Here is a 25,857-nt window from a genome sequence, read left to right on the forward strand (position 1 = left end):
CCTATGTCTTCCTATGAATACTGACATGGTCTATCCCTATACCCACCCCCATCTAAACCTTTACTATGTATACCAATATCTCCTTGTACAGCTAACCTCACTTGTATAGACATCTCCTAATTTATTCACTGACATCCAGTACTGTGCACTTACTTGATCTTTACAGCTGAATTTGTTATTCATATATATTCTTCATTTTATTCTTTGTTTTTATTCTTTGTTTTATGTTATTCTTCACCTTATTTAATTTAGTTTGTTTAGGACTCAACTTGCCCACTATGATCCCTTGACTCAGACACTGAAAATGGTGTAATTAATTAACATGAATTATGGAGCTCTTTCACAGTGCAACAATTAAAGCTGTACAATTCAAATAGTTTAATTTCAGAGTCATGTCTCTCTTCTTGGCCCTGTGTCGTCATTTTCAATGAGCTTACCTTTTGTTCTGCCTTCATGGAAGTCCCCAAAGATTTTTATTCATCTCTTTTTACTTTCAGTTTCTCGCCAGCAGTTATAAGAAATCACGTGATCCTGTCTGTTCCAGTCTAGATTCCCCATCCCTATATTTATTTACTTTTAAGCAAATCAGGCTATGCTTACTGCATTTGTGACAAGTAATTGGTTTTACTGTACTACTTTAAAACCTGAGGAGTGAAAGTGCACAGCATTGCTCTGTAGTCTGAGTGAGATGGAGGAAAGTACATGATCCACCACTCTGGGTTGATGTATTCATTCAGGACTAATGGCCTGTGTTGCATTACTTGTGAACTGAAGTCAACAGATGAACATCAAACTGATCTGATTAAGAGTTATTATAGTGTACTGTGAGGTTTCGTTGTACAAGAGAAAGAGCAAACATAAGAAAACATAAATGAGTTAATTAGTTTAGTTTAATTAGAATGATGAAGCAACACACAAACAGAGATTACAGAGGCTAAATAGCAATAAATGAACATTAAAGAAGCATCACATGTAAAATAACTAAATGTGTTGGTGGATATTATGATAAGATCATTTATCCCACAGTGGGGGGAAATAAATATTGTATGTGTTTGTCATTAACATAATTCAGATAAGAATCAATTGTAAAATGTACCTTTGGCAGAAATTACCTCACAAATAAAGATGCATATACACTCATTTACCAGTTTATAAAGTACACTAGTAAAAATGAATGCATTTTAATATAACAATCCTGCACTAAATCTTAGCTTAATAAATGTTTTAATGCTCAGTTTATGACCAAACAGCATCATAAAGGTGCTTACTCTACTGCATGATCATTTTGGAGGATGCAGTTTGTGGTGCTGTTAAATTAGATTGAATTAAACACTGAAGTGTTTCCGTTTATTCGTTTTCACTTGTGTACCTAATGAACTGGCCTGTGAGTGTAATCTGTGAAGAAATTTGAATTCATCTAAGCCAGAGACATACCTGTCTTATTTAAACAAAGACAGTCTTGCTTCAAAGCAAAGTGAGGAACATACAGCCTGGTGGTGTTCATGTTATTTCTTCTTCCATACAGGTATAGAGGTCTGTCTAGGGGCGACACCACCGGAGCAATGTGGGGAACTCCTGCTTCTTTTGTAACATTCAACACTGGACTTCAGACACACGAAACAGAACCGCGCACTACACCGGGGACAGGTAACATTTTTGCAGTGCAATTTGCTGTGCTCCAATAGTGAGCCACAGGTGGGACAGGCCCGGATGGAGGGGCAACCTGTGACTTCAAATATGACGACATCTGGGCAGGTTTTCAGTGTTTCCAGTGTCAGGTTGCAGCAGCCATCATTGTCACAGCGGTTTGACCGTGTCCGTGGACCTTTCCATTCCCTCAAACACTGCCAGCAGAAGTCATAGGGCTGCTCTTTCTTTGCTGTGCACGCTTTGCAGCGGACTCTAAGGTTAGATTTACTCTTTCTCACAACAGAAGATGTGCATCCAGGACACTGTGTGGTAGGAAAGAATAAAGAAAAACACTTTACACACTTTAGGCTAACATTTTCAAATAGCAGGCTGTTATTGTTGTTGTTAGGACACTTACTGGTTTGGTATCAGTGGTTTCCAGGTAATAATTGAGAGCCATTGTTTCTTTAAAGTACTTCTTTTCTTCAGGGGTCAGAAGAGCCATTTTACAAACTTCCTCATACGACCACTCCACATCACAGTTAGGCTGGCCACACACAAATCTGCTTTTACCCTGAAACAAGAAACATGTCATGTGAATCACAGGTTGGAAACAAAGCTCTCAACAATACAACGATTCAGAAGAGTCCCTACGACTGCTGTTAGACAACAACGTCAACATCACACATCTGTCTGTTTTCTGCTGGAATCAGATGTGTTGCAAAGTCAGACTTTTACTACAAAACTCGGCAACAACATTTAAACCACCAACCAGTGGCATGAATAAAACAGGTGATCTCATTACAATGTTATGTTCTGGAGAACCTGGGTCCACGCATTTATGTACGTAAATGTGACTTTGATACGTACCACCACCTGAACATAGTTGCACACCAAGCACACTCCCATAGCAATGGCAAAGGTTGGTTCCTTGCAAACTGGTGATGTATTTTCCACAGCTAAGTGATGCACCTGCACCCACCTAACCTTCTTCTGTTGCTGCTCTGATGCTCACATGCACATTGTAGGCACTTTTCATTGGTGTAAAGCAGGGGACACAGTGTAAAGGGTCAGCATGGATACCCTGATTAGTCTGCAGCTAAACAGCCTCATAAAAAAAACTGTGATGTTCTGTGTATTGTGACACCTTTCTATCAGAACCAGCACTAACTATTTAAGTAATGTGAGCTGCAATAGCTCAGCTGTTAAATCAGGCCAGCCTTTGCTACCCACTGGCATCAGTGAGATTTGGCCATCTATGACCCTGTCTATGGTTCTAGTGTGTTTGAGCGTGACTAATAGGTGGTTTAGATTTTTGACAACTTGGTTGAAGTAGCATGTTTCCGCTTTACTATTTCCGGCTGCTTCTCTTCTCCATCTTCGCAATTTTTGAATTGATTGTTTTGGATCAATCAAGATGGAACACATCAAGGAAAGGCTAACTGAGGAGGTTCGGCGATACATTTGCATGACTCATCTTTGGCGAAATTTCAGCGAAAGTTTCAGTCGCTATTGTTGAATGTGAAGCAGAAGTAGTGACTAAATTTAACTCGACTGGCAAAAAAGACATAGCGTCCACTAGTGTTTGGGTGGCATTTTTACAGAGCGACCCAGACTAACAAGTGCTCAAGTGTGAGATGTAATGTCTATGTCCCTTAGTAAAGAGCCTGAAGAGACAATTCTTTGTAGCAAATGAGAAGAGCCGATTCCAGTGTGGGACAGCCGAAGCTTCAGCAGCTGCTGCGAATCTATACAGGCAGGGACGGGACTTTATTATGATGGGCACCCCATTCGGCCAGTCACATGCGAGGACAGACAAGGATCATATACCATTGTCTTAAAAAGGAAAGAGGGGCTTTGATTAAAATGTTAACAATAGTAACTGTATTTTTTGTAACAAAGAAAATGCATAAAAGGGCTTTTATGAAAACAGCGAGTGAAAAATTGCTTAACAACCCACAAACTATTCTTCATCACTAAATTAGGAATTAAATTAAAATAGAGGCTAAGAGTGAAAGTAAATGAAGAGCCATTTGAGAGCCGTTTGGGAGCCATAGGTGCCGAGCCAAATTAGTCGAATCTTTGAAAAGAGCCGGATTTCCCGTATACAGTTCACTTCTGTTGTACTGACTACTGCAGACCATGAACACACCCATCTAGCCATCAATATACCGTCCTTGTCAAAGTCACTTAAATCCTTCCACCTGTCCATTCCTGCTTCTAACATTAGCTCTGAGAACAAAATGTTCACTTGCGGTCTAAATTTAGACAGCAGGGGCCTCATGTACAAAGACACTCAGATTCAAAAGCACATTTCCTTTGTACATCCCAGTCAACGTGGACCCCTCCCTGTCCATGCCCCCCTTTAAAATATGCAAATTATATTTAAATTGACCCTGCACCTGAGATTCTTCTCTCTGCACGATCAGAAAATGAAAACATAAGAATGAATAAGAAGGGGGAAAAAAAGAACTTCACAAAAAGCGAATTGGAGACGCTACTGACTGGAGTGGAGGTGCGCAAAAATACACTCTTTGGCAGCTGTCCTGCACGCGCCACAATGTTGGTTAATTGCATTTGCGGTTCACATATGATCTGTACATTGTTTTCACATTCATGACAGTTTCCCAGCATCACCTCTAAGTGTCGCCAAAGGATCAACAGCTGTAGAAGCCAGTTTACGCCAGCCAAGTGTAGGCATGAGGCATATACATGTTCGCGGTCATTTCACTCTTGATCAATCTGAACTTTTCCGTGAACAAGAACGTACGGAACGTTTTTGTGCGCACGCACCCTTCAGTACATGAGGCCCCTGGTGAATATTTAAATATCTCACCCACTGACAGGAGCCATGTTAACAAGGTAATCAGTGTTATTCACCTGGATGTGCATGTTATATATTCTGAAAAGATCTGAAACTGACGCAGCTAAATGGAATTAATCCGCAGCCTACCTGCTGGAGCAATGTACGACACCACATGGTGAGAGACATCGGGGTCACAGCATGACCACAGGACATCTGAGCTCTTAGAGACTTGAAACCTTCACACAGAACTGAGGACGCACAAACAAAAAGAAAAAAAAAGAAAAAAAAAGCTGTCACTCTACAAGATAGCTTCAGTTTAAGAACGATTGATGGATGACTACTTACAGTCTAAATCGTCCTCTCCATCGACAAATCGAAGTGTCAGGTCCCGAGGATCATAACACTTTTCCTGGAGCGTCGATTCGTTTGAATCCATTTTGCTGTGCCTCGATTCCTGCACAAACTAAACAGACGCTTTCGGTTGCGTTTGGCACAATCAGCTGTTAGAGGTGTGGTCACACCTGTGTGTTGCGATGGTGAATGTCTGGTTCCTGTTTGTATCCAAATGCACACACATGCGTGGCAAAATGAGAGCTGCACATTTATTTGTATTTTAACTATCACTTTACTAGAGTGTCTCATATGCGCGCTGAGGTGCGCAGAGCTTAGGCCCACAACAAACCAGCTGCAGCCTGGTACACCGATAAACACCGGGCTTGTTGTGCTTAACATGCACACCATGACGAACTCAGACTTTTATCTAAGAAGCAGACTTATGAATGATCAGCTTGAGTGGAGATCTGTTATGGTGAAATAAACGGGGTTTATAGAGTAAAAGCTATATTATGGAATGATCAGTCACGTGACATGTCTGGTCATAATGAAAGTTAAAATATGTCCATGCTAATGTTGGTTTATCTGACTGACAGCGGGTTGTCTGAAAATACCGGATATTAAAACGAAAGTGATAGCTGAAGGGGTTTTCCACGTTAAATGGTTTAAATGCCGCTTACCCCAGACAACCTTTATCATTAACCTGGAAGGATCGGTGGCACAACAAACAGCACAAAATGTGTAAGACCGACCAACTCGTTCTCCACTCGTTTACAGGTGAAGTAAAGAAGATCAACCTGTACAAGAGAAAGGCGAAGGACATGACCGTGCTGCAACTGAAGAAGAAAGCAGTGAAGGAGTTCAGCAAGTGCGCAGGTAAATTCAATTCAATTCAGTTTTATTTATATCAATAAAAACAGGCAATTTTAACAGGAGGAAACCTTGATCGGTTAGAGACAGAAGAGAGAGAGAAGAGAACAGCAGGAGGAATGAGATAAACACACATCTGTCATAAATACACACAGCTGATTAAAGCCTACATGTAGAATCTGATAGTGACAGAAATACAACGTATAGCTGATGGTGTTACTGACAGTTTGATAATGAATCTAAATAAAGCTGCTAATGACAGAAGTTGTTCTATCTCAGATGAGTTAGCTGCTGTAATTGTTGAATGTAAGAGGAATCACAAGCTGTTTGGAGAATTGTTCATTCAGAGTGGATAACTGCAGGAGGCCATGAAGACAGAAACAGACAAAAGTAGAAAATATGATTTAAGATAGCAAATTTAAAATGAAAAATATCTTTAAATTATCTTTTTGTGTATGTATATTTGTTGTTTTGTAAAGAAAAAAATCTGAAAATCGGTGTCATCTAAACCTTTTCAGTTGCTTTTTCTTGAATATGTATTTCTTGAAACTAAATCACCTGCAGTGGATATTTTAACTGGACTCTGTTTAGATGAATACAAACTGATCTGTGCTTCTGTCCACGGCTTTAATGCAGCTCACCTTTAGAGATCTGATTTTCTGATGGTTGTCAAAAGTGAAACCCTGCTTTTATCTCTCTCTCTCGTGTGTGTGTGCAGGACTGAGTCCAGATATGGTGAAGCTGATCGTCATAGACAAACCTCTGGACAATGACTCTGCCCCACTGTCTGAGTATGGAGTCAAGGAAATGACTCATGTGCAGATGGTGAGAAAGGTTAATGGAGGCTGATAGAGAGACAGAGATCATCACCATCATCATCATCACCACCACCACCATCATCATCATCATCATCATCATTATCATCATCATCATCATCATCATCATCTTAATCATCATCCTCATCATCATCTCTGCATATTCTATCGATATTATTTCACATTCATATTTCTTTTTTTTGTCTTTTTATAAGTTTGTGAATTCACTGATAAATTAGGATGCCAGGAACTTACAATATTCAAACCATTATGACAACCCCAAACCTGTAAAGCCTGTTTTTTATTTATACAGTTATATAGTGGTTAGTACAGTCTGGGATTAATGTATATCTTTATGCAAAAAAAACAATATATAGATATATATATATATATATATATATATATATATATATATATATATATATATATATATTATTTTTATTTTAAAAAAACTATAATTGTTTGTGCTTTGTTTCATTTTGTGTCATATGATCCCATTAAAACGAAAAGCAATGAGAAGATACAAACTTTCTGGATGATCATTAAGTTGTAATGTTTGAAGAGAAAATAACTAACATGTAAATAACTATTGTCAAATATAAAGGTGAGATGGCTCTCAGAGATATTCAGCTTTGGGCTGTGTGGTAGCTCCTGAAAACTGATGGAATAGTCAATAAACTCGTTATGATCCCTTGAATCAGACATGATTGAAAATGGTGTAATTAATGCACACGTCACCTTAATTTTCGTTGTACCTGCACTATGACAATAAAGACATCCTATTCTTCTGCTCTATTCTATTCAAGTCTTTATTTGCAGATATCATAAAGAACAAAAATGAACTGTGGAGATCTTTCACAGTGCAACGATATTTAAAGCTGCACAGTTCAAATATTCATGTCTCTCATCTTTTCCCGGTTCTGGGTAATTTTCAGTGAGCTTACCTTTAGCACCATCTTCATGGAATGCCCCAAAGATTTTTATCTCGCCAGCAGATAGTTTCTCGCCAGCAGTTATAAGAAATCACGTGATCCTGTCTGTTCCAGTCTGGATTCCCCATCCCTATATTTATTAACTCTTAAGCAACTCACGCTATAAATAATTATTGCATTCATGAAAAGTACCTGGTTTTACTGTACTACCTTTAAAACCTGAGGAGTAAAAGTGCACTGTTTCGCTCTGTAGTCTGAATAACATGGAGGAAAGTACATGATCCACCTCTCTGGGTGTTTTCTAAGGCTGCTGTTAGGAATTTGCAACAAAATGTTTGTTTAAATATTGTAATAATATCTGTATTCTTCAATACAGAAGAATACATGAAATGTTGCTTCTACTCAAGTTTAAATAAGACAAAGATGATGTGAATGAACAGGACAGAGAATCTGGAAGCCTGCCAAACACTGACCTGAGTATATTTGGTACTTTCCAGTTTTGGTATCAGGGACTGAAGCCAAGTCTTACAATAAGGAAATGAATTCCTTCACCGAGCTGACCAGCACCATGATGCATCAGCATAAAATCTTTTGTTTTGTTGTATTGTTATGGTGCCACGGATCTCGTGACAGCTCTGGCTCTGTTAACATACTTGTCTTCCTTGTGTTTCGCATTGTTTTAAATGTGATCAGGAGGAAGACCCTCTTGTTCCTTTCTATAAAGAAAGAAAAAAGGACGTAATGCAAACTAAAGTCGTGCAATTTATTTACACAGACGAACATCAAACTGTAACTTATTGTGAGGTTTGTTGTACAAGAGAAAGAGCAAACACAGGGAAACATATCTACCTGCATTCCCCAGCTAAACAACACAGACACACAAACCCTTCTCTATGTCCAACAAATCAGAGATACTGTAAGTTATTAGTTTTATTGAAACCAGATAATCTTGGCTTCTCAGGGCCAAGTGCTGCTACGTATCATTATATTAATGCCTAATAATATTATATTTACTATTTACTGTGCTGAGTGACATATTCTTTGGGAATATTCGCCAACATGAACACAACATATAATTGCATACATTTTCTCAGTTTATTTAGAGAGATGAAGCAACACAAGCACAAATACGAGGTTACAGAGGCTAAATGGCAATGAGCGAACATTAAAGAAGCATCCTGCGTAATATAACGAAATGTGTTGGTGGATGTCATGATGAGATCATCAAAATATTGTATGCGTTTGCCATTCATAGAATCAGTTGTAAAGCGATTGTAAATTGCTTTTGGCAACAGCTACCTCACAAATAAAGATGTATGTACACTAAAAATGAATACGTTCTGATAAAACAATCCGGCACTAAATTTTATCTACATGAATGTTACCATGTTCAGTTTATGTCCAAACAGCATCAGAAAGGTGGTAATTCTACTGCATGATAATTTTTGCATTTATTTGGCTTTTTTTTTTTTATCACTCATGTGCGCTGTCCTTTGGACTGTGTGCTGCGGCAACACTGCAGATGTCCCCACTGTGGGACAAATAAAGGATTATATTATCTGAAAGAATTATTCTATCTAATTATCTTAGTTTGCGGTCCTGTTAAACTGGACTGATTAGTGCTTCTGTTTATGTAGCCTAGTCCACTGACTAACTGTCAAAATAATAGAAACAGTTCAACAGTTCTACTAACCACAGCCTCCACAATGAAAACACAGTTGAATCAACATCTCTCTCTCAGTTATTTTAAACAAATGCTGAATATTATAACCTTCATGAAGATAAGATTTAGTGCAGTTCTGTTATATTAGGATGCAATCATTTTCACTTGTGTACCTAATGAACTGGCCTGTGAGTGTATTCTATGAAGAAATTAGATTTCATCTGAGCCAGAGACATACCTGTCTTATTTAAACGAAGGCAGTCTTATTTAGGCGTTGTTACTTAGGCGTAACAACACCAAAGCAAATTCCTTGTATGTACGATCATGCTTGGCAAGAAAGTATTTTCTGATTCTGATTCTGATTCTTATTTCAAAGCAAAGTGAGGAACATACAGCCTGGTGGTGTTCATATTATTTCTTCTTCCATACAGGTATAGAGGTCTGTCTAGGGGCGACACCACAGGAATCCATGCTGTTCATATAACATTCATCATCCATATAACATTCATCATTCATATAACATTCATCACCACAGGAATCCATGCTGTTCATATAACATTCATCACTGGACTTCAGACACACAAAACAGAAAGACGCCTTACACCGGGGACAGGTAACATTGTTACAGTGTAATTTGCTGTGCTCTAACAGTGAGCCACAGGTGGGACAGGCCCGGATGGAGGGGCAACCAGTGACTCCAGATATGACGACATCTGGGCAGGTTTTCAGTGTTTCCAGTGCCAGGTTGCAGCAGCCATCATTTTCACAGCGGTCTGATCGTGTCCGTGGACCTTTCCATTCCCTCAAACACTGCCAGCAGAAGTCATAGGGCTTTGCTTTGTTTGCTGTGCACACTGTGCAGCGGACTCTCAGGTTAGATCCATCTGCTCTGACAACAGAAGATGTGCATCCAGGACACTGTGTGGTAGGAGAGAATAAAGAAAAACACTTTATTAGCATGCAGGCTAACATTTTTAAGTAGCGGGTGGTTGTAGTTGTGAGGACACTTACTGGTTTGGTATCAATGTTTTCCAGGGAGTAATTGAACGCCAGGGTTTCTTTAAAGTACTTCTGTTCTTCAGGGGTCAGAAGAGCCATTTTACAAACTTCCTCATAAGACCACTCCACATCACAGTTAGGCTGGCCACACACAAATCTGCTTTCACCCTGTAACAATGAAAAGAAACATGTCATGAGAATCACAGGTTGGAAACAAAGCTCTCAACAATACAAAGATTCAGAAGAGTCTCTACGACTACTGTTAGACAACAACGTCAACGTCACACATCTGTCAGAATCTGTCAGCTTGAATCAGATAACAGAACAGAACGTTGATGATCTCATTACGATGTTACGTTCTTCTGGGAAACCTGCGTCCATGCATTTATGTGAATGTGACCTTGATATGTTCCACCATCTGAAAATAGTTGCACACCAAGCACACTCCCACAGCCACCAAAGCAGTATAAAATGCAAAAGTATGTTTGTTTGTTTTGTTTTTTTTCAACTTTTGGAGGATCTGGTGATGTTCCTGGATTTAGGTTACTAATATACTAAGAAAAAAACTATAGGATTGATCATAAAATTCTACATAAACAGAAGCAAAAACAGCTTTTACTCTGATCTTTCCGCTTTCTTATAGCAGTGGTGTATTTCTAAAGACATCACAGTTGTGCATGTTATATAGTCTGACAAGACCTGAAACTGACGCAGCTAAATGGAATTAATCCGCAGCCTACCTGGTGGAGCAATGTACGACACCACATGGTGAGAGACATCGGAGTCACAGCATGACCACAGGACATCAGAGCTCTTAGAGACTTGAAACCTTCACACAGAACTGAGGACGCAAAGACAAAAAGCTTGTCACATTAATGTGTATACACATCATTTATGATAACCCGTCACTTTGAACAGTTTAAGACTGATTGGTGGATGACTACTTACAGTCTAAGTCGTCCTCTCTATCGACAAATCGAAGTGTTACGTCCCGAGGATCATAACACTTTTCCTGGAGCGTCGATTTATTTGAATCCATTTTGCTTTTCCCTCGATTCCTGCACAAACTAAACAGACGCTTTCGGTTGCGTTTGGCACAATCAGCCATAAAAAAGTGTGATCAGAGGTGGGCGTGAATGTCTGGTTCCTGTTTGTGTCCTACGCACACATGCGTGACAAAATGAGAGCTGCACATTTCTTCGTATTTTAACTATCACTTTACTTTTTTAACCAGCAGCTACATGTTGGATCATCAGTGAAACACAGACCACATGACATAGAGGCAATGCGCTCTCAGGGGCAGCCTGGTACACCGATAAACACCAGGCCTGTTATACCAGTTATACCATGCATACCATGATGAAATCAGACTGGAGTGGTGTGATCTGTCCGTGGTGCGTTATGGTGAAATAAACAGGGTTTAAAGAGTAAAAACTACATTAATCAAGCACTCCTCTGTATGATGATAGTGAAAGTTAAAACAGGCCCATGCTATGGTTTGTTTCTGATTGACAGTCATCTGAAAATACCCTAATATTCCACTGTTGTAAACGAAGGCCCTCCTCTAATGGAGTTTCCCGTCAGAGACACCGACTATATATTCTCCTGCAAGACAAACTTTATTATTAACCTGTAAGGATCGGTGGCTAACAAAAAAAACAGCACAAAATGTGTAAGACAGACCAACTGGTTCTCCACTCATTTACAGGTGAAGTAAAGAAGATCAACCTGTACAAGAGAAAGGCGAAGGACATGACCGTGCTGCAACTGAAGAAGACAGCGGTGAAGGAGTTCAGCAAGTGCGCAGGTAAATTCAATTCAATTCAGTTTTATTTACAGATTATTTATTTATAGATTCAGTAACAACACAACTACCAAATCTGGTCTGAAACCCCCAGAGCAAGTATGGCCACGGTGGGAAGGAAAAAGTCCCTTTTAACAGGAAGAAACCTTGATCGGTTAGAGATGGAAAAGAGAGAGAAGAGAACAGCAGGAGGAATGAGATAAACACACATCTGTCATAAATACACACAGCTGATTAAAGCCTACATGTAGAATCTGATAGTGATAGAAATACAACATATAGCTGATGATATTTTTAAAATTAAAAATATCTTTAAATTATCTTTTTGTGTATGTATATTTGTTGTTATGTAAAGAAAAAAATCTGTAAATCTGTGTCATCTAAACCTTTTCAGTTGCTTTTTCTTGAATATGTATTTCTTGAAACTAAATCACCTGCAGTGGACATTTTAACTGGACTCTGTTTAGATGAATACAAACTGATCTGTGCTTCTCTCCACGGCTTTAATGCAGCTCACCTTTAGAGATCTGATTTTCTGATGGGTCTAAAAATTGAAACCCTATTTTTATCTCTCTCTCTCGTGTGTGTGCAGGACTGAGTCCAGACATGGTGAAGCTGATCGTAGTAGACAAACCTCTGGACAATGACTCTGCCCCGCTGTCTGAGTATGGAGTCAAGGAAATGACTCATGTTCAGATGGTGAGGAAAGTTAATGGAGGCTGACAGAGAGACAGAGATCATCACCATCACCATCATCATCATCATCACCACCACCATCATCATCATCACCACCACCACCATCATCATCATCCTCATCATCATCTCTGCATATTCTATTGATATTATTTCACATACATTTTTTTTTTTTTTTTTTTGTCTTTTTATAATTTCGTGAATTCACTGATAAATTAGGATGCCAGGAACTTACAATATTCAAACCATATGACAACTCCAAACCTGTAAAGCCTGTTTTTTATTTATACAGTTATATAGTGGTTAGTACAGTCTGGGATTAATGTATAGCTTTATGCAAAAAAACAATATATATATTATTTTTATTTAAAAAAAAAAAACATAATTGTTTGTGCTTTGTTTCATTTTGTGTCATATGATCCCATTAAAACGAAAAGCAATGAGAAGATTACAAACTTTCTGGATGATCATTAAGTTGTAATGTTTGAAGAGAAAATAAGTAACGTGTAAATAACTATTGTCAAATATAAAGGTGAGATGGCTCTCAGAGATATTCAGCTTTGGGCTGTGTGGTAGCTCCTGAAAACTGATGGAATAGTCAATAAACTCGTTATGATCCCTTGAATCAGACATGATTGAAAATGATGTAATTAATGCACACGTCACCTTAATTTCGTTGTACCTGCACTATGACAATAAAGACATTCTATTATTCTGTTCTATTCTATTATTCAAGTCTTTATTTGCAGATATCATAAAGAACAAAAATGAACTGTTGAGATCTTTCACAGTGCAACGATATTTAAAGCTGCACAGTTCAAATAGTCATGTCTCTCATCGTGTCCCGGTTCTGGGTCATTTTCAGTGAGCTGACCTTTTGCACCGTCTTCATGGAATGCCCCAAAGATTTTTATTCATCTCTCATTACTTTCAGTTTCTCGCCAGCAGTTATAAGAAATCACGTGATCCTGTCTGTTTCAGTCTGGATTCCCCATCCCTGTATTTATTAACTCTTAAGCAACTCACGCTATAAATAATTATTGCATTCGTGAAAAGTACCTGGTTTTACTGTACTACCTTTAAAACCTGAGGAGTGAAAGTGCACTGTATTGCTCTGTGGTCTGAATAAGACGGAGGAAATGATCCACTTGTCTGGGTGTTTTCTAAGGCTGCTGTTAGGAATTTGCAACAAAATGTTTGTTGAAATATTGTAATAACATCTGTATCCTTCAATACAGAAGAATACATGAAATGTTGCTTCTACTCAAGTTTAAATAAGACAAAGATTATGTGAATGAACAGGACAGAGAATCTGGAAGCCTGCCAAACACTGACCTGAGTATATTTGGTACTTTCCAGTTTTGGTATCAGGGACAACAACTGAAGCCAAGTCTTACGATAAGGAAATGAATTCCTTCAATGAGCTGACCAGCAGCATGATGCATCAGCATAAAATCTTTTGTTTTGTTGTATTGTTATGGTGCCACGGATCTCATGACAGCTCTGGCTCTGTTAACATACTTGTCTTCATTGGGTTTTGCATTGTTTTAAATGTGACCAGGAGGAAGACCTTCTTGTTCCTCTCTATAAAAATAATGCATTTAGGAAAGAAGAAGGACGTAATGCAAACTGAAGTAGCGCAATTTATTTATACAGACAAACATCAAACTGTAACTTATTGTGAGGTTTGTTGTATACGAGAAAGAGCAAACACAGGGAAACATATCTACCTGCATTCCCCAGCTAAACAACACAGACACACAAATCCTTCTCTATGTCCAACAAATCAGAGATACTGTAAGTTATTAGTTTTATTGAAACCAGATAATCTTGGCTTCTCAGGGCCAAGTTCTGCCACATATCATTATATTAATGCCTAATAATATTATATTTACTGTGCTGAGTGACATATTCTTTGGAAATATTCACCAACATGAACACAACATGTAACTGCATACATTTTCTCTGTTCACAGAATAATGAAGCAACGCACACAAACAGAGATTACAGAGGTGAAGTAGCAATGAGCGAACATTAAAGAAGCATCGTAAAATAATGAAATGTGTTGGTGGATATTATGATAAGATCATCGAAATATTAAGCACTAAAGTGTTTCTGTTTATGTAGCCTAGTCCACTGACTAACTGTCAAAATAGTAGAAACAGTTCAATAGTTTTACTAACCATAGCCTCCACAATGAAAACACAGTTGAATCAACATCTCTCTCTCAGTTATTTTAAACAAATGCTGAATATTATAACCTTCATGAAGATAAGATTTAGTGCAGTTCTGTTATATTAGGATGCAATCATTTTCACTTGTGTACCTAATGAACTGGCCTGTGAGTGTATTCTATGACGAATTAGATTTCATCTAAGCCAGAGACATACCTGTCTCATTTAAACAAAGACAGTCTTATTTTAAAGAAAAGTGAGGAACATACAGCCTGGTGGTTTTCATGTTATTTCTTCTTCCATACAGGTATAGAGGTCTGTCTAGGGGCAACACCACTGGGGCAATGTGGGGAACTGTAACTGGGCTTCAGACACACGAAACAGAACTGCGCACTACACCGGGGACAGATAACATTTCTACAATGTATTTTGCTGTGCTCCAACAGTGAGCCACAGGTGGGACAGGCCCGGATGGAGGGGCAACCATTGACTCCAGATATGACGACATCTGGGCAGGTTTTCAGTGTTTCCAGTGCCAGGTTGCAGCAGCCATCATTTTCACAGCGGTCTGACCGTGTCCGTGGACCTTTCCATTCCCTCAAACACTGCCAGCAGAAGTCATAGGGCTTTGCTTTGTTTGCTGTGCACACTGTGCAGCGGACTCTCAGGTTAGATCCATTTGCTCTGACAACAGAAGATGTGCATCCAGGACACTGTGAGATAGGAAAGAATAAACAAAAACACTTTATTAGCATTCAGGCTAACATTTTTAAGTAGCGGGTGGTTGTAGTTTTGGGGACACTTACTGGTTTGGTATCAATGTTTTCCAGGTAGTAATTGAACGCCAGGGTTTCTTTAAAGTACTTCTTTTCTTCAGGGGTCAGAAGAGCCATTTTACAAACTTCCTTATAAGACCACTCCACATTACAGTTAGGCTGGCCACACACAAATCTGCTTTTACCCTGTAACAATGAAAAGAAACATGTCATGAGAATCACAGGTTGGAAACAAAGCTCTCAACAATACAAAGATTCAGAAGAGTCCCTACGACTGCTGTTAGACAACAACGTCAACATCACACATCTGTCAGAATCTGTCAGCTTGAATCAGATAACAGAACAGAACGTTGATGATCTCATTACGATGTTACGTTCTTCTGGGAAACCTGCGTCCATGTTATATATGTTCCACCATCTGAACATAGTTGCACACCAAGCACACTCCCACAGCAATGGTATGGGGTAGTTCCTCGCAAACTGGTGACATATTTTCCCTAGCTAAGTGACGCACCCACCCATCCACGTGAAAGAAAATGTTATTAATTAAGGAGGAAACCTTCTTCCATCGATCAGTGGTTCTGATGCTCTCATGTCCATTGTAGAGGCTTGTCCTGCCACTTCACAATTTACAGACTACTTGCACTACTGCTAATACTACAGAGTACTTTATTTGCATTATTGTCAGTACCACATATCACTCTTGCACTGCTGAATTGTTCATTCGGTTTTATGCAATACTTTGTATGTTATACTCCACTCTGCACGCCGATAAAATAATTAAATGAGTATTTGTAATTATCCACTTTTATACATAGCTAATCTACTGCTGTGTATTTTAAAACTGTGCTGAGACAATGCATATACCAACCTGAATGACAATAAAGTCTGTCTATGCCTGTGTTGATATTTATGTCTTTCAGCAGTGGACAGAGTCAGCACGGAGACCCTGACAGAACCATGGCGCCTCAGAACCAGCACAAAGTTTTTGTTGCAATTTGAGCAACAGTAGCTCAGCTGTTGAATCAGACCAGCCTTCGCAAGCCACTAGCATCAATCAGTATATCCGCCCCAATGACAGGAGCCATGATAACGAGATAATCAGTACAATTCACCTGACCAGTGATTACGACCAGATGATCATAATATTATGACTGATTGGTGTTTTCGTGTGAATGGCATTTTCGCCACACACATTTCATACTTGTCACAAATGGAAAAGGCACAGGTGTGTTGTTTGAGTCCCACTGAGCCGTCATGCACAATCCATTTGGAAATGGTGAAACGGTTAAGTAGTACCTCAAAGAATAACTTTGAGGTACTACTTAACCGTCAAAGAATAACTTTGAGGTACTACTTAACCGTTTCACCTTTACAGAGATTTTCAAAGGAGTGTAAAATGCAAAAATATGTTGTTTTTTTCAACTTTTGGAGGATCTGGTGATGTTCCTGGATTTACATACATAGTTTACTAATATACTAAGAAAAAAACTATAAGCTTGATCATAAAATGCTAAATAAACAGAAGCTCTGACATTATTGCTTTTTATCCCTTTTTCTGCACAACAGCTTTTACTCTACTACTGATCTTTCCGTTTTATAATAGCAGTGGTGTATTTCTAAGTAACGACATCACAGTTGTGCATGTTATATAGTCTGAAAAGATCTGAAACTGACGCAGCTAAATGGAATTAATCCGCAGCCTACCTGGTGGAGCAATGTACGACACCACATGGTGAGAGACATCGGAGTCACAGCATGACCACAGGACATCAGAGCTCTTAGAGACTTGAAACCTTCACACAGAACTGAGGACGCACAGACAAAAAGCTTGTCACATTAATGTGTATACACATCATTTATGATAACCCGTCACTTTGAACAGTTTAAGGCTGATTGGTGGATGACTACTTACAGTCTAAGTCGTCCTCTCTATTGACAAATCGAAGTGTCAGGTCCCGAGGATCATAACACTTTTCCTGGAGCGTCGATTTATTTGAATCCATCTTGCTTTGCCTCGATTCCTGCACAAACTAAACAGACGCTTTCGGTTGCGTTTGGCACAATCAGCCATAAAAAAGTGTGATCAGAGGTGGGCGTGAATGTCTGGTTCCTGTTTGTGTCCTACTGCGCACACGTGCATGGCAAAATGAGAGCTGCACATTTCTTCGTATTTTAACTATCACTTTACTTTTTTAACCAGCAGCTACATGTTGGATCATCAGTGAAACACAGACCACATGACATAGAGGCAATGCGCTCTCAGGTGCAGCCTGGTACACCGATAAACACCAGGCCTGTTATACCAGTTATACCATGCATACCATGATGAAATCAGACTGGAGTGGTGTGATCTGTCCGTGGTGCGTTATGGTGAAATAAACAGGGTTTAAAGAGTAAAAACTACATTAATCAAGCACTCCTCTGTATGATGATAGTGAAAGTTAAAACAGGCCCATGCTATGGTTTGTTTCTGATTGACAGTCATCTGAAAATACCCTAATATTCCACTGTTGTAAACGAAGGCCCTCCTCTAATGGAGTTTCCCGTCAGAGACACCGACTATATATTCTCCTGCAAGACAAACTTTATTATTAACCTGTAAGGATCGGTGGCTAACAAAAAAAACAGCACAAAATGTGTAAGACAGACCAACTGGTTCTCCACTCATTTACAGGTGAAGTAAAGAAGATCAACCTGTACAAGAGAAAGGCGAAGGACATGACCGTGCTGCAACTGAAGAAGACAGCGGTGAAGGAGTTCAGCAAGTGCGCAGGTAAATTCAATTCAATTCAGTTTTATTTACAGATTATTTATTTATAGATTCAGTAACAACACAACTACCAAATCTGGGCTGAAACCCCCAGAGCAAGTATGGCCACGGTGGGAAGGAAAAAGTCCCTTTTAACAGGAAGAAACCTTGATCGGTTAGAGATGGAAAAGAGAGAGAAGAGAACAGCAGGAGGAATGAGATAAACACACATCTGTCATAAATACACACAGCTGATTAAAGCCTACATGTAGAATCTGATAGTGATAGAAATACAACATATAGCTGATGATATTTTTAAAATTAAAAATATCTTTAAATTATCTTTTTGTGTATGTATATTTGTTGTTATGTAAAGACAAAAATCTGTAAATCTGTGTCATCTAAACCTTTTCAATTTCTTTTTCTTGAATATGTATTTCTTGAAACTAAATCACCTGCAGTGGACATTTTAACTGGACTCTGTTTAGATGAATACAAACTGATCTGTGCTTCTCTCCACGGCTTTAATGCAGCTCACCTTTAGAGATCTGATTTTCTGATGGGTGTCAAAAGTGAAACCCTATTTTTATCTCTCTCTCTCGTGTGTGTGCAGGACTGAGTCCAGATATGGTGAAGCTGATCGTCGTAGACAAACCTCTGGACAATGACTCTGCCCCGCTGTCTGAGTATGGAGTCAAGGAAATGACTCATGTTCAGATGGTGAGGAAAGTTCATGGAGGCTGACAGAGATCATCACCATCATCCTCATCATCTCTGCATATTTAATAGACATTATATCACATACATATTTACATTTAAAACACTTATTAACTCTTATATTCTTAAACCTTGCAGCAATATGATTTTGTCTTTTTGTAAGTCTGTGAATTTACTGATAAATGAGGATGCCAGGAACTTACAATATTCAAACCATTATGACATTATGACAACCAAACCAGATGTTACTATTTACGCATACAGTTGCATCATTGTTAGTGCAGTAGAGGTTGTACAGACTAGTCAACTAGTCATTAGCCGACTTTACGGCTGTGCCATGACGCTGTAAGCATCACGTCGAGTATTCGCTGATTACGTGACAGTAACAAGATGGACGCCTCCTAGAAAACAGGTGAGGAGCCCAGTGGGTCATTGCAGCAAAGTAGCAGCGGTTCATCAAAACTGTGGAAATACGACATAAGACATAAGACATAAGACGTTTATTTAATCCCATGTGTGGGAAATTTCCTTGTTCCAGTAGCACAGAATTTGGCAAAAATATATATACAGAAGACATGACGACTTTGACATGGAAAAGGTTATCAAAAAGCCACAAAAAAACACAAATACAAAAATTTAAAAATATATATATCAAAATATATACAAAAAAGAATAACCATACTCAGAAAATATAGGGAGGAAAAATAACTAGAAATATAAGACATTCTGTATGTACAGTGTGGTGGTGGAATAAACTTTACAAATAAATAATTGCTTAAACTTTGAGAAAACATTTTGAGTTGATGAGGCAGTGGTTTGTGCAAAAACAGGCAGTGCAAAGAAGCTTAGTTTGTGCAAAAGAAGTTATTATTGACTCAGGCTGGTGTTGTACAGCCTGATGGCAGCTGGGATGAATGACCTGCGGTAGCGTTCCTTCTTGCAATACTTCACTAAAGATGAAGATAACATGTAAAATATGTAAGTCAGTCCTGATGTACATCAAATGTTCTACTGCAATACATGCTCATGTGAAAACACCTCTGCTAACGCTAACAGATGAACGGTCCAAATCCTTTCCACAGCAGTCAATTAGTTGTATGTGTTGTATTAGTGAAGTACTATTAAATGCTATTGACGGTAGCAGTAGGCTATACACACCTGCAGCGCAAATAATGTGTGTTTATGTTCCGTTCTGTTGTGTTTTATTAGTTGACATTGTTGCTGTGGCTGTAGAGTGTGTTTTTTTCTCCTTGTGTCAGTGAATGCACCATGGTAGAGCTGAGAGTTTGCCGAGCGAGAAGTGTCAGACTGAAGGTGTTCATGGTGTTGGCTACAGCTGACCGTAGTCCGTGTTAAAGCTTCAGTAAACTTGCAGAAAAGCCTCCATAGCTTCCTTTGTGTCAGATGCTTCTATATGTATTCAGGTAAAGAATATAGATTTCATTGTTGCAAAGCAATACTTTCTACTGTGGTTTTATTAGTGACGTCATCAGTCGTTCAACTCCTAGCACACTGCAGAATTAATGTACAACTTTATGTAAAAGTCTTTTATTTTGTATTCATTTTTCCTATAATTGTCTGTGCTTTATTTTTCATTTTGTGTCATATGATCCCATTAAAATCAAACTCAATTCACAGCTTACCAGCTTTTTGGGTGATTATTAAATTTTTGTGTTTGACGAGAAAACAAAATTTAAATGACTATTGTCAACATAAAGGTGAGATGGCTCTCAGAAATAGTCCACTTTGGGTTGTGTGGTAGCCACTGAAAACTGTAAAGAGGTTGGTTTCTACAACAGGATCCAAAATAGGCATCAAACTCCACCATGGAATAGTCAATAAACTCGTTAGGATCCCTTGACTTAGACATGATTGAAAATGGTGTAATTAATGCACACGTCACATTATTTAATTCTTTATTTGCAGAAATCATAAATAACAAACTTTTACACTGCAACAACATTTAAAGCTGTACAGTTCAAATTATTCTGAAATGAGTTTTTGACAAAGTTCAGAGTTGTGTCTCTCTTCTTGTCGTGACTCAATGTCTTAATTGTCAGATAAGCCTGCCCTTTGTAACGCCTTCATGGAAGTCCCCAAAGATTTTTCTTTCTCTCTTATTACTTTCGGTTTCTCGCCAGCAGTTATAAGAAATCACGTGTTCCTGTCCGAGTCTGGATTCCTCATCCTTGTACTTATTTAGTTTTAAGCAGGTCAAGCTATTCTTACTGCAGTAAAAGTGCACTTTATTGCTCTGTAGTCTGAGTGAGATGGAGGAAAGTACATGATCCAGCACTTCAACAAATGCTGAATATTATAACCTTCATGAAGATTTAGTGCAGTTCTGTTATATTAGGATGAAATCATTTTCACGCGTGTACCTAATGAACTGGCGTTCTATAAAGTGTATTCTATAAAGAAATTAGATTTCATCTAAACCAGAGACATACCTGTCTTATTTTAACAAAGACAGTCTTGCTTCAAAGCAAAGTGAGGAACATACAGCCTGGTGGTGTTCATGTTATTTCTTCTTCCATACAGGTATAGAGGTCTGTCTAGGGGCGACATCACAAGAGCCACATGCGTAACCGGGCTCCAGACACACAAAACAGAAAGACGCCTTACACCGGGGACAGGTAACATTGTTACAGTGTATTCTGCTGTGCTCCAACAGTGAGCCACAGGTGGGACAGGCCCGGATGGAGGGGCAACCATTGACTTCAGATATGACGACATCTGGGCAGGTTTTCAGTGTTTCCAGTGCCAAGCTGCAGCAGCCATCATTTCCACAGCGGTCTGACCGTGTCCGTGGACCTTTCCATTCCCTCAAACACTGCCAGCAGAAGTCATAGGGCTTCGCTTTGTTTGCTGTGCACACTGTGCAGCGGACTCTCAGGTTAGCTCCATTTGTTCTCGCAACAGAAGATGTGCAGCCAGGACACTGTGGGGTAGGAAAAAATAAAGAAAAACACTTTATAACCATGCAGGCTAACATTTTTAAGTAGTGGGTGGTTGTAGTTGTGAGGACACTTACTGGTTTGGTATCAATGTTTTCCAGGAAATAATTGAGAGCCAGGGTTTTTTTAAAGTGCTTCTTTTCTTCAGAGGTCAGAAGAGCCATTTTACAAACTTCCTTATAAGACCACTCCACATCACAGTTAGGCTGGCCACACACAAATCTGCTTTTACCCTGAAACAATGAAAAGAAACATGTCATGAGAATCACAGGTTGGAAACAAAGCCCTCAACAATACAAAGATTCAGAAGAGTCTCTACGACTGCTGTTAAACAACAACGTCAGCATCACACATCTGTCAGAAATGAAGGGATCAAAATTTCTTGGCAGAGCCACAAACATTGACGATATTACAGTGTTTTCCAGTTGCTAACACACTAAAATGACATGGATAGCACAAATATTTAAACTGACACACAGGGAGCAAAACCTCATCTCAAATCTCCAAAACTTTAAACACATTTTCTGCTTTACACACATTTTGCAATTCGAAATGGCACTTTTTAAGGTTAACTGAACGCAGTTCTCTGCATAAGACACAACAATCTGACATAAAGTCACATGTTTGTGAGTTCAAAACACTGCCATTTAAAATGATGCACTACATGAGCTCATTGGCCACTATATGTGCTACCTGGCCAAACAGGTGTTATGTAATTGTTAACACTTCAATCAGGAAGTATGCAATAAAAGACCACAGGTGAGCATCATTTTTTTCTTTTACAACAACAATGGAAGACATTGCTGAGAGACGAAGAGGAAGAGGGAGGGTGAGAGTGCGATGTTGACGGGGCGTTGTGGCCAGACCTAATTGTCTAATTATTTTGCTTTCCTCTTTATTTTTTTTTTAATTTTTTCTGCACATTTTTTCTGCAATTGTATTTTTAGCTTACTGTTTTGTGAGCATATTTTAGTTCACTCAAATGTAAATATATCTGTTGTGCATATGTTGCACTGACTTGTTTGGTGAAAAATAAAATATTTCAATAGCACGTGTGTGTATCTGCAAATATTTCTGTGCATGTGAACAATCTAGAATTCTCTACAGTTTGAACTATGTTAGTATCATGGCAAAGCATACTAAAGATGAGAGTGCTTTTCATTACGCCTAACAGTGTGTAGTTGGTTAGACAAAAACGTATCAAGACAAAAAAAGTGTGTGCCATCTGGTGCAAAAGTTTGATTTTGGTTGCAGTGCTTCATTTTGTGGGGTATATGAGGTATTTTGCAGTTTGGGTGAGTGGTTTGGTGAATTGTGTTGGTATTTTGATAAAACCAGCCTAGTTTGCAAAATTGTGTTTAAGCAATTGGAAAAACTGTATTACGGACTCAGAATACTTTCTGAATCCTTCAACAGCTCCCTTGAAGGATTATTAAAGTATTCTGGTTATGATGTAATCTTCTTCAGGGAAACCTGGGTCCTGGTATTTATGTGGATGTTACTTTGATACATTTCACCACCATCTATGTTCAAGTGTCTCAGTATCTATGAGCTTGTAAACTATTCTGTTACAGCGGAGTAAAAAGCACAAAGTACATCAGAAACAGAAAGGAAAAAGGTTAGGGTAATAAAATAGAAATACTCATGTCAAGCAAAAGTCAAAATTATACTTTTTTTCTTTCAACTTTTGGAGGATCTGGTGATGTTCCTGGAATAAGATGACACATATTCTGATCTATAGGCCTGTATCATAAAATGTTCTATAAAATTGACATTGACGTTATTGCTTTTTATCAAGTGTCCCGGTGTATTAAATGTATTAAAGAGGATGTTAATCTGGTTTATGTACACTGTGTTTAACATGCAGGGGATCACGTTTTGTAAATCCTACATCTGAGTATGACATGCAGAGGAATAACCAAACCATTTGGTACATATAGTGCCATTGCAGTACTTAATGTACCATTAAAAATACTTGCACCTCTCAGACTTTTGTACATTTCTGCATAAAAATGACTCTGAACATGAGTTGATTTTCACACAAGTCCTGAAAGTAGACAAAGAGAACCCAGTAAAACAAATGAATCAGAAACGTTGGAATTGGTTTATACAAGAAAATGAGCCAATATTACATATCTGTGAGGTGCAAAAGTAAGTGCACTTCTAGGATTGGAAATAGATTTCAAGCCACATTGTAATCCATCTGTTCAGAAGTGCTTCCAATAAATTTAATGAAACACAGGTGTTGTTTAGTACCCACATTTTGTTTAAAAGAAATTTAGGGATTTGTCTCAGTCTGATCTTCACAACACATGTTTGTGGAGGTGTAAGATGGCACAGACAAAGGAGCTTTCTGAGGACCTCAGACAAAGAGTTGTTGCTGATCATCAGGCTGGAGAAGGAAACAAAGCTATCTCCAAAGAGTTTGTAATCCACAGATCCACGATCAGTCAGAATGTGTAGAAATGGAGGAGATGTAAGGCAACTAATGCTGTGCACAGGAGAGGTGCACTTCTAGGATTTTAAGTTGATTTTAAGGCCACATTAGAATCCATCTGTTCACAAATATTTCCAATCAATGTAGTGAGACTCAGATGTTGTTAAGCGCCAAAGTACTATGGAGTAGTACTTGTACTTGTACTTGTATAGTCAAAGATTGTATCTTGTAAATAAGCTTGTAAAACACTTAATGTCTGTTATAGTGGAGCAAAAAGTACAAAGTACATTTTTGATGATCATGAAATTACATAGGTGACCTATATTCAGTCAGATATTTATTGGCCTGTATCATAAAATGTTACATAAACAGAAGAACTGACATTTTTGCTTATAATCACTTTTTCTGCACAACAGCTTTTACTCTACTGATCCTTCCATTTTCTAATAGCAGTGGTGCATTTCTAAGTAATGATATTACAGACTTTCACTCCTCTAACAGTTGTGCACGTTACATATTCTGAAAAGATCTGAAACTGACGCAGCTAAATTGAATTAATCCGCAGCCTACCTGCTGGAGCAATTCACCACACCATTTGGTGAGAGACATCGGGGTCACAGCATGGCCACAGGACATCAGAGCTCTTGGAGACTTGAAACCTTCACACAGAACTGAGGACGCACAGACAAAATCGTAAAGTTACTCTACTACATAGCTTAATGTGTATACACATCATTTATGATAACCCATCACTTTGAACAGTTTATGACTGAGTGATGGATGACTACTTACAGTCTAAATCGTCCTCTCTATCGACAAATCGAAGTGTTAAGTCCCGAGGATCATAACACTTTTCCTGGAGCGTCGATATACTTGAGCCCATATTTAGCTGGAGAGTCGATTTACTTGAGCCCATATTTAGCTGGAGAGTCGATTTACTTGAGCCCATCTTACTTTGCCTCGATGCCTCGATTCCTGCACAAAATAAGGAAACGCCTTTCAGTCGCAAAATCGGACATTAAAAGTGGTCAAAGCTGTGTTGCGCTGATCTGTGAACGCCTGGTTCCCGTGTGTATCCAAATGCGCGCACGTGCGTGGGTTTTGCAAAGACGAGAACAACCTGCATACTTCTCTCTTTTTATTCCATTTCGGATCATCAGTAAAATTCAGACCTCGCGACACAGAGACAATGCGCGCTCATGTGCTTAGCGTTGACAACCACAACAAAGCAAATACAGTCAGACAGTTACACTTAACATGCACACCATAATCAGACTTGTTTTTACCTGAGCAGCAGACTAAGGAATGATCAGCTTGAGTGGAGATCTGTCCGTGGTGAAATAAATTGTGGATATAGAGCAAAAACAATATTATGGAGTGATGATTTCCTTGATTTTTTTCTGTCTGGGACAATGATGGTGAAACTAATTAACAAGGGGATTTCCCAGTGTACGTGTCACATATCACATATTATTGTTTGTTTATGACTGCCAGTCAGTT

The 25,857-nt window shown here is 38.7% G+C and overlaps 4 protein-coding genes across 4 annotated transcripts; all 4 read right to left on the reverse strand.

Annotated features, from left to right (window-relative positions):
• Nucleotides 1-612: 612 nt before the first annotated feature.
• On the reverse strand, nt 613-5,065 carry LOC311487073 (E3 ubiquitin-protein ligase-like). The gene is made up of 4 exons (XM_084543178.1): nt 4,781-5,065; nt 4,583-4,683; nt 2,048-2,203; nt 613-1,952 (listed from the first exon to the last, which is right to left on the reverse strand). The coding sequence occupies exons 1-4, from the start codon at nt 4,869-4,871 to the stop codon at nt 1,506-1,508; spliced, it is 795 nt and encodes a 264-aa protein (XP_084399304.1). The 5' UTR covers nt 4,872-5,065; the 3' UTR covers nt 613-1,505.
• Nucleotides 5,066-8,067: 3,002 nt separating this feature from the next.
• Nucleotides 8,068-11,132, reverse strand: LOC311487016 (uncharacterized protein). Its single transcript, XM_084543098.1, has 3 exons — nt 10,996-11,132; nt 10,788-10,888; nt 8,068-10,215 (listed from the first exon to the last, which is right to left on the reverse strand). The coding sequence occupies exons 1-3, from the start codon at nt 11,084-11,086 to the stop codon at nt 9,460-9,462; spliced, it is 948 nt and encodes a 315-aa protein (XP_084399224.1). The 5' UTR covers nt 11,087-11,132; the 3' UTR covers nt 8,068-9,459.
• Nucleotides 11,133-13,374: 2,242 nt separating this feature from the next.
• Nucleotides 13,375-17,560, reverse strand: LOC311491247 (E3 ubiquitin-protein ligase-like). The gene is made up of 4 exons (XM_084549138.1): nt 17,410-17,560; nt 17,202-17,302; nt 15,525-15,731; nt 13,375-15,431 (listed from the first exon to the last, which is right to left on the reverse strand). The coding sequence occupies exons 1-4, from the start codon at nt 17,498-17,500 to the stop codon at nt 15,006-15,008; spliced, it is 825 nt and encodes a 274-aa protein (XP_084405264.1). The 5' UTR covers nt 17,501-17,560; the 3' UTR covers nt 13,375-15,005.
• Nucleotides 17,561-21,484: 3,924 nt separating this feature from the next.
• LOC311491256 (uncharacterized protein) lies at nt 21,485-25,240 on the reverse strand (the record flags this gene model as incomplete). The annotated part of the gene is made up of 3 exons (XM_084549150.1): nt 21,485-22,153; nt 24,928-25,028; nt 25,150-25,240. The coding sequence occupies 3 exons, from the start codon at nt 25,238-25,240 to the stop codon at nt 21,485-21,487; spliced, it is 861 nt and encodes a 286-aa protein (XP_084405276.1).
• Nucleotides 25,241-25,857: the final 617 nt, after the last annotated feature.

This window comes from Chelon labrosus, assembly GCF_963514085.1.
Source record: "Chelon labrosus genome assembly, chromosome: 1".
In the NCBI taxonomy this organism is placed as follows: domain Eukaryota; kingdom Metazoa; phylum Chordata; class Actinopteri; order Mugiliformes; family Mugilidae; genus Chelon; species Chelon labrosus.